Below are 13,706 nucleotides of genomic sequence, written 5' to 3'. Positions count from 1 at the left end.
TATATATATATAATAATGAAATGAAATTAATATGAAGAAAAGAATAAGAGAAATTAACTTTCTTTAATACCAAAACCAATTTTTTTCTATGCATCTAAACTAATTTGATCCGATTATATATTGTAAAGAAAAAACACACACACACACACACAAAAAGAAGAAAAAAAGGAAACCAAACATATTTTGATCAAAAGGATTTAAAATGGAAACTTGACTCCACCTTAATCTTCTCAATTACCATTCGAATATTTACATAAACAACTATTCACACGAAAGGATTGAAGATACTTTAAAGTAAAGTAGACAATAGACACCTTGCATTTTGTTATGCTTCACTTTGAGTGACCCTCGAACATTAGGACAGGTCACAGGTAAGAAAAGTGGTCAGAATAAGGGAGAAGGAAAAGAAGGGAAAGAGATAGTTCCACCTTATGGTGGAAGGAAGAGTATAGATCGGAGTGACCCTTGGTCAGGTAGCTGTTGATGCGAAGACTTGGCTAAACCCCTCCGACAAGTGAACACCCGACAAAGCGTATAATAATACGAGTAGATTATCGCTACGAAAGGTGTTCACACCTTAGAAGGAGGGTCTCGGACAATGCTGGACAATGGACCAGGAAACCGACACTGCAAACAACATAAATTTTCTTTACGCCTTACCTCCTTACACTTCAACTATCTCTTTCTATTTCTCTATCTTTCTTTCATTCTTTTTCATTCTTCTTTTCTTCCTTCCTTTCTTTCTTTCTTTCTTTCTTTCTTTATTTATTTATTTCTTTCTCTTTCCTTCTTCTACCCTCTTAGGTTTATCTCACATTATGTTATTTTTTTTCTTCTCCTTCTTCCCTTTTTTTCCAAGTTTACACTCGTTATTCGGCCCTTTGTCACGATCAAAGATGTTTCTTAAGGAATAGTACCGAGTTTGTAAATCCATTAGCTCGAAGAAAAGCTCCGCGTGTCTACGTTATTATATTCTCTTTAAGAACGAAATAAATCCTACCTCTTTTTTCTTTTTCTTATTCTTCTTCTTCTTCTTTTTCTTCTTCATCGGGAAGAGAAAAATTAAATAAGAGAGAGAGAGAGAGAGAAATAAAGTAATGAAATATTTATATACCTCATTACCACTCAATTTTATTTCCATTCTTAATTTCTTTTCTTTTTATCTCGTACATTTATTTCAATGATATAAAAATTATTGCGATGATATTCTCATTGAATACAAAAATTAATATATATCTCATTAAATTATTAATTTAATCAAATTTTAATTATAATTTCAATGAACGTATTAAACATTTCTTTCTAATGATTCAACACTTATTTTATCGTTTAATTTTATTTCTATCTTTTCTATTTTTTATCACATTAAATGTTTATTCATAAGATTCGTAAAATGATATCAATTGTATGAACAATTAATATCGTTACGATAAATTATTAATCATTCAATTTTGTTTTTTTATATCAAACATTCGTATAAATATAAGCAATTGTTTTTTTATCCTTCTTCTTTTTTAAATGATATTAATTGGATAAAGAAATTCGTCATGGTAAACTATTTTCATGGGAAAGGGGCGGTGAGGGGGGAGGAGGAGGAAATGGTTAAATCGTTCAAGGCAATAAGACTCCGGACTAGAAGAGAAATTCGCGAACGAACAAGACGACATCGTATTTCAGTTGAAATTGCCCACCGGCAGATTGGACGGACGATATACAGCCCACTAACAACAACGTGATAGAAAGAGATAAGACAGACAGATAGAGAAATAGAGAGAGAGAGAGAGAGAGAAAGAGAAAATCGTTATCCTTGTTCGTCCTTCCACAAAAAAAAGAGACAAGGATTTAAGGAACATCCTAAAACCGATGAAAGATTAATGTTTTCGTCTTTCGTTTAAATCACTTTCTAATCTTTACACGATTCATTAATTATATTATATTTTAATTATACTTTTTGGTTTTATTCATAAATCCATAGTGTGACCGTTCTTTTATGTACAAATCTATGCAATTTTATTTAATTATTTTCATAAAAAATCACGTATATCTTGATTTAATTAAGATTCTTAATATATTGTTCGCTTTAATTATAATATTAAAAAATTTATTCGAATTTTTTAATTGAATTACGAACATTATCATCGGTTTAACATTAAGCGTGTAAATTAATTATGTACGGGTTTTTCTTTTACACTTGAATAGTTTATTACAATGTGAACAAAATATACTCGATTGCGTATCGAAATATTTACTATTACTATCTATAGTAAATTATAAATGTGTCATTCCTATAATATAATGACGTTAATTTTCTGGCTATGGGTTTTTTGGGATCTATTCAACAGACTCAAACTATTACCTTGACGAAAATAGTGTTGTAAGGCCCTAAAAAGATAGTCCCCACGGGGCCTCGTTGGGAGAATACAATCGAACGAGGAAGAATTTCCCATTCGAAGACATAAATGGTATCCCGTCATGCTTTGAACAACGTGTGGCCGAGCAATGTCATAATAAAAAAAAATTACGTGTCTTGTTCGTTGGCCGGTAAACTGGACATTTTCGTTCCAGTTCATTGTATAAAGTGGTCAACTACTGTTGGTAGTAATCTGCAGTTATTTTTTTGACCAGATGGAAATAGCTCGTAATGAATGATTCCTCGGAAATCCTAATACCCATAGAGCAAAACTTTTATTTCGCATTTTTTTGAAGCATTTGAACATTCATCACCATCTTCCAAGTGGACATTTTCACATTTAAATGGTTGCTACTACTTTTTTTTCACGTTTTATAGATTAGAACGTCTTTTTCCGAATGTCACACAAATCATTTCCGAAACTTCGATAGCTGATTTTTGTTTCATTTCAAATGCGAAATAATTCTTCTAACATGCCATGAGGTTTCTAAACTGCTAACTCATACAAAAGAACGCGCTAAGTAGAAATTTTGTCAAAACAAACGAACGTTCTTTTTGATGATCATCGCGAGAGGGAGAAAATAGTTCAAATTCAAACAGAAGTTATGATCTTTTAAAACAAAAAAGGTGCATACCTTTTAAAACAAAAGAAGAAAGATCATTTAATCGCTCAACTTATATTAAACGTATTAATATTAATTATGAATTATTAATAAATATTAAAAGATAAAGAGAGAGGGGTTGAATAAGCTCGAAATAATTTGTAAAATGTTTTCCTCGTGATAACAGCTGGCGCCATCTCCTGGATAAAGTGACAAGTAATGGATGCGTCGATTTAAATTTTTGAAAAATACGCATTAATTATTTCATACCTTTATTCTCGAACTCATTGAAAAAAAAAAAAGTATCTTACATCTAGAGATAGAAAATGTTTCTTATAGAAATCTTACATTAGCATTATAAACGTATCGTTGAAAACTGTCCAACGAGATGAAATAATTAAAAATCCGTTTAACAAACATTTTTTTTTGACAGATTTTATTACATTTAATTAACTTTTAAGATATAAATTCAATTTTCGTAATAATTTAAAATATTCGTGACTATTAAATGTCCATATCGATTTGGCAAAACGTACGTACGGTTATGATTTTTAATAAATGATCATTCGTTCAATCCATAGAAAAATTTATTTCAATTTATTTTACATTTTTGATCTTTGTAATTAATCATCATGGCAAATGAACTCATGATCAAATTTTAATAAATGATCTTACACGCACACGTTCGCCGTCACTCGGGTTTAATAAAAATAAAAACAAACAAAAAAATACAAAGAAAATATGAAACAACAACAAAAAAAAGAGAAACGAAGAAAAAGAAGAATAAGAATAAGAATAAGAAGAAGAAGAACGGCAAGTAGAAAAAGAAGAAAAAGTTTGATTCGGTGGCTCGTGGCTCGTGACTCTTGATCGCGTCGACACGACTTGTTTTACCTGGTCGCGTGCTGGACCCTTTCGGAGGAGGGAGATAGAAACTCTCTCTCTCTCTCTCTCTCTGGACAGAAAGAGAAAGAAAAAGAAGAAGAAGAAAAAGAAGAAGAAAAAAAAGAAAAAGAAAGAAAGATAAAGGAAGGATGGAAAGAGAAAAAGGGTTTGCCGACACGCGCCCAACGCCCTAAAGGTTAATCTAAGGAATCAAATCAAAGTACTTTTTTTGTCGGCTTCTCTCTCTCTCTCTTTCTCTCTCTCTGACAGTGTAAAGGCAAAGTAATAAGAAAGACAAAGATAGACGATAGTGGAATAGAAAGAAAAGGATAGAGAATATACGTAAGACAGTTAAATAGAATGAAAGAGATAGAATAAGGGAGAGAGAGAGAGATGGATACACACAAGGTGAAGAAGGGTTTCCGACGGGTCGCATCAAAGACAATATTTAACAGACACGCAGATAGAAAACGCGCATATGCCGCGCACGTGCCGTTACAGGGGCAAGTAAAACGCGTACTTTGTTTGCTAAATAACATCCTCGTGAGTACCTTCAGTCGATCATGGTGCTATATAGAATAAGCTTTTGAGAATACCGCGACTAGCTTCGTACTATAATATAATATATATATATACATATATATATATATATGCATGCATGCATACGTAGATATATAAATGTACCATATATCTATATGTAAGATATGCGGGTATAATTATGCGAACGATAAATGAGTCATGTGTTTTCGAATAAACGAGATAAGAAGAGTACCTACCTCTTTGCCCTCCCCCCCCTCCTCTACCCTCCTACCACCCAGCCCCCACTACTTACTCGTTTTTTATTACACGGAGTTATGAAAGTTGCAAAAAATTTCGAAAGAGATTCTTTTTGATTGTTTAAACAATTCTTTTCTTACTTGTTATTTTTATATGTGTGTATATATATATATGTATATGTATATATGTGTGTGTGTGTGTATATATACTTATGTATTAGTGTTGGTGTACACGTTAACGTGGATCGTAAGGTACTTAAAGGTCGTTGTTTTCATTTCCAGGAAGAGACCTTCTCGAGTTAGTAAACATAGTATTTAAAGTTTTGACATTGATAGGTGAACGCTAGAAATCGTCAAGACGTGTCCAAAGCGTTTATCTACATTGGACGATAGGATGTAACGTAAATGAAGAAACTATTAACAAGATATATTTATATTTATCCTTATATATATATTTATATTTGTACGTATAAATAGATTTATGGAAAATAAACGTTTACTTTCGAAGAAGAAGAATAATAATAATAATAATAATAGATAATAAGATGAAGAAGAGGAAGATATTCCGAATACTTACCTCATCGATAAGAAAAAAAGAAGAATCCTAGTTTAATCGATTTCTTCTCTATTATATGATCGTCTTATTATCGTCCTAGAGATTCTCAAGATTCAAAAATATCATTCAAACAAGTAGATCAACTGAATATCACGAATTACTTTATCATAATAAGGTATTATCACTCATCCAAATAATACATATATACATCTACATACCTATACCTTTATTACACAATGATCAAAAATTAATTAGATTTATAATTCAATATTACAATTAAAAGGAAAAGAGAGAAAAATATCAATTCGTTAAGAATTAAAATAAGAACACGGTAGAAAACGTGTTAGTATTTTCTATCGTATAACAAGAACAAAATCAGATTCGTATTAGAATAAATAAGAGATCAATCGATTTTGGATTCGTTAAGGGTGGACGAAAATTAAAATAGACGATGAGGTGGGTGGGGGGTATTAGATACTGTTGTGGGAGGGTTGTACGGAAACGTTAGTAAAAGATTCGGATATCTTTTCGCGGCGGCGTCATCGCGCGAACTAAAGAATATCGCAGTTGTAATTAAGAAAACGGAGCCCGTAGCCGGCGACGACGCCGCCGTCGAGGATCCAAGGGGGTGGAAGAGGCAAGGGGCTCACTCAAACGAACCTCGGTGGTGTAGCCCTGTAGAAGAAAAAAGGTAGAAGACGAGGAATGAAGAGGTGTAACAGAGAGAGTGAAAGAGTGAGAGAGAGAGAGGGGGTGGTGGTTGGTTGCTTCCTACGTTAAACGGGGGTGGAAAAGTCTGTGAAAAACGCGCGCATGACAATGCTATCCCCACCAACATCCCCCTCTAACCAAACCTCCCCTTCCTTCCTTCCTTCCTTCCTTTCTCCTGATTTTTCCTATTTTATTTTTTCCCTCTCTTTTTCTTCTATCTTTCTTTCTTTTTTCTTCTTTGTATTTTCCTTTACTTTTTCTTCCCTTTTCTCGTTTTCTTTCTCTAAACCCCTACAACTCACCCACCCCCATCCACCCCTCCTACTCTTCATCCTACTTACTAACTTACTCCTCCTACCTTCCTTTTTCTCGAGAACGAAGGTCGGCATCGGGGCTGCCGGCTGACTAATTAAAAATTCAACCGAAGAGTTAACCGAAGACGTTGCCCTTACATCTTTTTCCCTCCCTCTCTCTCTCTCTTTATCTGTATTTTTTTTATTATTATTATTTTCTTTCTCTCACTCTGTTATATTTTTTCTTATTATTTTCTCTGTCTCTCTCTCTCTTTCTCTATCTATCTTTCTATCTCTCTTGTTCACTGTTTTTCCTTCCTTTTATCATCTCTTGAGATTCTTTCTCAAGCTTCGACTTACTCTGTTTTCCCTCTTTGATTTCCGTGCTCGCGCCACGCGACCACGGGATCACCTTCATTGTTTTCATTTTTCTTTTTCTTTTTTACTTCTATACTTCTATTTCTTCTTCTTCTTCTTCTTCTTTTTGGTTTCTTCTTCTTCCTGTTTTTTATAATTTTTTTTTTTTCTTATTTTATTCTATATCCTTTTTATCTTACTCTTTTTTTGATGACACAAACGAATGAACGAAACAACGTCTGTTTAATACGTTCTTACGATTAGGATGGTACTTTTCTATTCTAACGTTGACTTTTATGTCATCTATCTATCTTTGAGATTTCTAGTTTATTTTTTATTTTTCTAATTAATTATTATTATATATTATTATTATGATTTCCTTTGCTTTTTTTTATCGAAAGACAAATTTTAGGAGAAAACATTCTGTATACTTTAAATGTTGCGATAATTTTTATCATGATAAATTTTGTATCGTTTTATTGAAAATATTATACGTACGATTAATTATATTAATACGTTTCGTTTATAACTTTTTACTTAAAAGTATTCTTAGTTGAGACGAGAGAGAAATGGCGGGTAAAATGGGAAAACCACGTGACCACGTATATTAGTTTTTCGTTTGTTTGACAAATTTTACACGCGTTTTTTTTTATCTTCTTTTTTTTCTAATATCTAAAATTAAAATTACCAATATCGTAATTTTAGAAATTTTCACCAGAACAACAACAAAAATATCGAAATATCTTAAAAGTCAGAAATTTTTCGAATAGATATATCTCAACAATGTGTTTACGTTTCTTTTTTTTTTCTCTCTCTCTCTCTCTCTCTCTCTTTATATCTCTTCCCACAGATAGAAAATATAGAAAAAGGGAAAAAAATAAGACAGAGACAGAGAGAAAGAGAGAAAGTGTGGAAGAGGTTCAGGAGTGGAGGGGGGGGGGCTGGTTAACGACGACTAAGATAAAAATGTAAACAAAGTAAGAAAAGTAACTTGCGTTGAGCGACGGCCGATAGAAAATAAACGATGACGACTATGACGACTTAAGGTAGAAAAATTCGTGAGTAAATTTCTAAGGATAAATATCATAGATAAGAATAATCGACTCAAACGAACTAAATATTCAATAAGAAAGTAAAGAAAAATAAAATCAAATAGAAATAGAAGAAGAATAAGAAGAAGAAGAAAACAGACTCACCTTGCGCGATCCTGACCGCGGGCATTTTGATCCTCATGGTGCCGACGTGGTCGTTCCTCCTTCGGATCCTTGTTGCACTTCCAAGGTAGTTTCCTCAGTGAGGGACCAAGAATGGACGAACGAACGAACGAACGAACGAACGAATGAACGAACGAACCAACGGATTGGACAACGTTGAGGAAGGAAGGAAGGAAGGAAGAAGAGGATGATATCGTTGGTCCTTCCTCTTTCTGTTGATCCTCTCTCCTCCTCACTTTTTTTTCTCGCGAGGCCGATAACAGATGATTAAGAAAAAAAAAAAGAAAAAAAGTACAGAAAAACAACCATATATATATATTTATATATATATATTTATATATGTATTCGACGATAAAGGTATAAACGGATAATTTTGATTAAGAAGATAATAATAATAATAATAATAATAATAATATGACAGAGCGAGAGAGGATGACAATGACGATTATGATATAAAGTAATGTAGAAGGGAAGGTTTGGAAGGGACAAAAAAAAAAAAATAAAAGATTGTCCTCGTAATAAATCTAACACACGTTTCACGTTATTAACGTCTCTCCGTTTGCCTGACGGGTTGTTATTATTGTTGTTGTTGTTGTTGTTATTGTTGTTGTTGTTGTTGTTATTGTCAAAATCACGTTTACCACCCCTCACCTCCACCTCCTTTTCCTTCTTATCAAAGGAAAAATTTTCTTGTCCATTTATTCTATTTGATATAAAATTATATCTATGGTATAATTTTCCTCTCGAAATGTCTCTTCCCTTCTTCTTCTTCTTCTTCTTCTCCTCCTCCTCCTCCCCCACCACGTCCACCTCCAGTTTCACCACCTCTCTTCTACACCTTTTTTCGAATACAAGGAAAACAAACACACTACTTGTCCAAAATGTCTAGCACAAAATTTATTCTTCTTCTTCTTCTTCTTCTTCTTCTTTTGTTTTTCGTTTCTTCTAATTTTTCTTCTCGCAGTCCGAAAATTTAGAAATTAACTGACAACTCTTATTCTTCTTCTTCACAGTTTTACGACAAATTTAATTTCACAATGATCGTCCGTTAACGATGTCCTTTTGATCCTGACGTTGTCAACAACAAACGTTGACTAGCCGCCGTCGCCGCCGTCGCCGTTTTCACCGCCGACGTCGCCGCCACCACCACCACCGCCACCACCGCCGCCGTTTTCTTCTTCTTCTTCTTATTCTTCTTATTCGTAATCTTCGTCGTTGTCAACTAGTAATATACTCGTAACGGCTCGTGTCCCTCATAGTCCTCGATTGCGTTTTCCGCAGTCTCCCGCTCGCGAGAAAATACGACACACCACCACATCAGTGACACGCGAATGCAAATATACAGAGAGAGAAAAAAAAAATAGAAAAATAGAAAGAAAGAAAGAAAGATAGATTATGTATATGGTGTTCGAGTAAACTTATCTATACTCGTTTCTTAACACACAATAAAAATCAAACTTGTATGATACTTTCGATGATAGATAAAGATAGACAGAGATAGTGAACCCCAGTCAATGTATATATAATATGTGTGTGTGTGTGTATATATATATATGGAAGATAGGAGGAGAGAGAGAGAGAGAAAGAGAAAGAGAGAGAGAGAGAGAGAGAGAGAGAGAGATACAGTCCCACACAACGAACGTGACCGAAGTGAGGAGGAGGAAGACGACTGACCGAAAGCGATCCGCAGGTGTCGAGACGCGTCGAGGTGTCGGCGGCACCTCTTCCGCCGCACTCGCGAGCGCGGGTAACACCACTTACTAAATATTACTACTACTACTACTACTAAATGGCTACTACTTTACTATTAACTTTTTCTTCTACTACTAACACAACAACAGCTGCTGTTTGACTATTATTCCTTCTCTACTGTCTTTATTTCTTATTCGTTTTATTTTTTCTTCTTTCTCTCTCTTTCTCTCTCTCTCTCTCTCTTTCTTCGTTTTCGTCTTGATCTTCTTCTTTTTCTTCTTTTTCTTCTTCTTTTTCTTCCCCACTATTATTTGTAAATCTCGTTCTGAATAATATTCAAAACTTCATTTCGCATAATAATAATAATAATAAAACGTCATAGAATAATATCACACCGATTATCACTAATTTCCCCTTATTTCCAAAAATTAATCCGCTTTGTCTCTTTTTATTTATATATATATAATTTTTAATAACAATCTCCACTAATACTTCTTTTTCTTCTTCTTCTTCTTCTTCTTCTTCTTCTTCTTTTAATCGTTATTAATCCACGTTATTAATATTCGATGTTATATTTCAATAACAACAAATTATTATATTGTTTTTCTTTTTCTCTCCCCCACCTCTCGAACTTTATTTATTCGTTCTTTATTTATGGAATTATTTGATAATAAGTCTTTTTAGAAACAAAAAATCGTCGACAAATATTTCAATGACAATTATATTAAGATGAATTAAATGGAATATCTTTAGAATTGATATCGCGTTGACGACGGGCACGAGGTTGGTTCCTGGTGATTGGCTGATACCGGCACCGTGGACCAGAGCGACGATGGTCCAGCATGGGTCGTATCTCTGAGTGGACTGTGCCGGACGGTGCGCCGTCGTCGTCGTACCGTACGGGACCTGGTGTGTCTCGGGCACTGCGCTCACTTCGGACGCGCTCGGTTCGGCTCGGCGCGGTGCCGAGCCGCCGGACACCCCACGCGCTCTCTCTCGGGGTAGTTTTCACCCCGAGCTTGGGTGGGGGTAACTATAACTCCCCTCTCTCGATATCCCCTCCTCCCTCCCCCCCTTCTCCTCCTCCTCCTCTTTATATCTTTCTCTCTCCTTCTCTTGCTCTATATATATATATATATACATTTATATGTATACGTATATATAAACGGATATACCTGTCTCCTTCTACTCCCCACTTTTAGATACTATCTACCTTCTCTCTCTTTCTTTCACTAGCTCGCGGTAACTCACTCCCACTCGTGCTAACATTACACGCTTCGTACACATGCGCGAACGTTTACATTCTCCGTATGTGTATGTATCTCCAGTCGTACACTCGATCTGTCTGTATGTCTGTCTGTCTGTTTATCTATCTATCTCTCTCTCTCTTTCTTTCTTTCTTTTTCTCCATGTGATGATACGTGTAAGAGATGGACAGTTTAGAAAGAAAGAAAAAAAAGAAATGATCATTTCAACGTAACACAAAATCAAATTTGTATTGAAATATTTTTATATTTATCGTCTGTCTATCTATCTATCTATCTAACTATCTATCTATCTTACATTAGTTTAATATTATTTTTCGTTAGAAATCATGAACCCAATGAACGATTATATAATTCGTGCAACGTGCTGCATCCGTCTTTCGCTTGGTAGATTTATGGACCGATCGTGCGATTAACTATGCACGTTCTCGTCGTCCTAGTCGTCGTCGTCGTCGACGTCGACGTCTTCGTCGTCGTCATAGTCATAGTCATCGTCGTAGTCGTCGTAGTCGTCTCCTTAAACTTCCCGTAAACACGTACCAACGGAATCGTAGAGAAAGTGGAGTAGAGGAGCAAACCCGAAGGAGAGGTAGTACCTGCTCTCTCACATTAATTATTCCTACTTGGGTAAAACAGCGTACCTAGTGTGCACGAGTTAACGATCGATAACGACGTTCATCGCGATCATCGTGATCCATTTTCTCCCTTTTTTTTTCGAGTTTAACTTTTTCTTTTATTTTATTATTTTCCCGCGATATTCTTTTCTTTTTTATTTTTTTTCAACATTATCCACCTGAATTCTTTGGTCAGGAGAAGAATAAAGGTAAAAAAGAAAAAGAAAAAAAAAGAAAAGAAAACAAGATAAAACGGAAACAGATAATTATCCTTTCGGAGACCTTTAATTTAAAAAAAAAGTTTTTCCTTCTTGTCTCTCGGAGAAGAAATTATTCCGTTTCATTTTTCTTCTTTTTCTTCTTCTTTTTCTCTCATGGTAAAAGAATCTCGTTTGGAAGTGACCAACGACGAAAGTTGACCGTGCGTTGTTGAGCTTCCAAGTGACTTTTCAAAACTCTTAGAAATTATCTCCATCTCTCTTTCTCTCTCTTTCTATTTCTATCTTTTTCTATTTTAAGGGGTCCTGGATAGCATTTCCTAGACCCTTTGCAGTATCTACTTGGAACAATCTAGGAAAGGACAACGACGTTGGGCATTTTAAAAAGATCTAGTACGTGCCTTTGTTTCGGTGGATAGGATTAACGCGGGAATCGAAAAGTCCACTTCAGTTTTCTCTCTCTCACTCACTCCCTCTCTCTCTCTCTCTATCTTTCTCTTTTTCTTTCTCCTTATTTCTATCTCATTCCCATCGTACCAGTCATCTCAATGGAAGGAATCGTTCTAACTGGCATTCATCGATATAAATAATACGTATGTATAAGTGTATGTAATATGTGTATATGTATATTGTTCGTCGATCGGGCAGCATTGAAAATGCGGCAAACGTTCGTTCGATCCTTCTTCGATAGTCGATAGAAAGGACCTACTACTACCAGCCACCACGGTCTTTTGAAAAGGGCAATGGAAGCGCGCGGCACGCGACTTCTAGCTAGCGCGAATTTAAACTCGGCAAAGTGTTTCGCGGTCGAAGGTTAATCCGTATTCTTTACGGTCGACGCTCGCGTAAACTTTAGTTTCTTCTTTGAGACGAGGACTCCCTTCTTCTTCCCTCGTTTCTCGCATTCGTTCCATCTTCGATATACAATGATATATATATTTGTGTGATGGAACAAGACATACTTATTCATTTTTAACATCAAATTTTGTATATATTCTTATTTTTATACAATATTTTTTTTTTTATAGAAAAAGATAATGTAATATTTTTCATGGTAAAAATATATTATTATTTAATTGATAATATTTATATTTAGTGTAATAATAGTTATTTTATTATATCTTTATTCAAATTCACAGCCACGAATAGGTACTTCATTTATTATATTATAATAACACTTCTTTTTTTAACTATTTTATTTATCATTCTTTTTATTAACTTCGTACATTTTTATTGATTAAAAATCAACTAAGTATAATTTTAAATAATAAATATAAAAATATCTCTCTTTAAAATGTGTGTAAAAACAAAATCAAATTAAAGAGTAATAACATAGAAATCAAAATGAAAGTATACCGAGTTACGAATCGCGATAATTTGACCCTAGAACGTTTAGCGTAAAAATGAAAATCACTTATATGTTTAATGAAATAATGTTAGATGAAATAAAAAAGACACTTATACGCGATCTACTTTAACTAACTGGTAGATTTTCAAGGAGCGTTTTCTAAGATCTTATCGTTAACTTGGAATGCATAAGTTATCAAGGTGTTTATTAGGAGTAAGCACGCTTCGAAAAGAGGAGGATAGATAGATAGTCCAGGTATAGAAGAGAAGGGAGAAGAAGGAGAAATTCCAAGTGCATCGTAGAAGAGTCGTATCCTTAGGAAACGCAAGCAACGATCCGTTGACCCGTGTGAAACTCCCACATTCATTATCCAGCGAGGCCACCGTTGTCTTTCCTTAGACTCGCAAGTTCATACACATTTTTCCACAAAACTCTCGGCACCTTTAATATTATCCATATGTAGTTTTTTTTTCTTTTTTTTTTTCTTACGATTCTTTATATATATATATGTGTATCTACAAAATTGCTGTTATATATCATCAACGAGAATAACATTATCCGGGTTCACTCGATTGGGTCAATTTAGAAATAAATTGCAATTTATTCAAATAAAATCCACGAAGGTATATACAGCTTGGAATATTCGGATTGCTCGGAAAATTCATACCGATTTATATATATATATATAAATCGGTATGAATTTTCCGAGCAATCCGAATATTCCAAGCTGTATATACCTTCGTGGATTTTATTTGAATAAATTGC

General features: G+C 34.3%; 1 protein-coding gene across 1 annotated transcript in view; it reads right to left on the bottom strand.

The window, feature by feature from the left end:
- Positions 1–9,319, bottom strand: part of LOC106787560 (B-cell lymphoma/leukemia 11A) — a 35,601-nt gene extending 26,282 nt beyond the window's left edge. Inside the window, exon 1 of the mRNA XM_014749997.1 lies at positions 7,787–9,319. Coding sequence (XP_014605483.1) covers positions 7,787–7,823 — 37 coding nt within the window. The 5' untranslated portion in view covers positions 7,824–9,319. The remainder of the gene's footprint in view (positions 1–7,786) is intronic.
- Between the last annotated feature and the right edge of the window lie 4,387 nt (positions 9,320–13,706).

The sequence above is a fragment of the Polistes canadensis genome, unplaced genomic scaffold, assembly GCF_001313835.1.
Source record: "Polistes canadensis isolate GaletaPanama2010 unplaced genomic scaffold, ASM131383v1 scaffold_105, whole genome shotgun sequence".
NCBI lineage: Eukaryota > Metazoa > Arthropoda > Insecta > Hymenoptera > Vespidae > Polistes > Polistes canadensis.
This window is presented reverse-complemented; position numbering and strand designations above follow the sequence as displayed.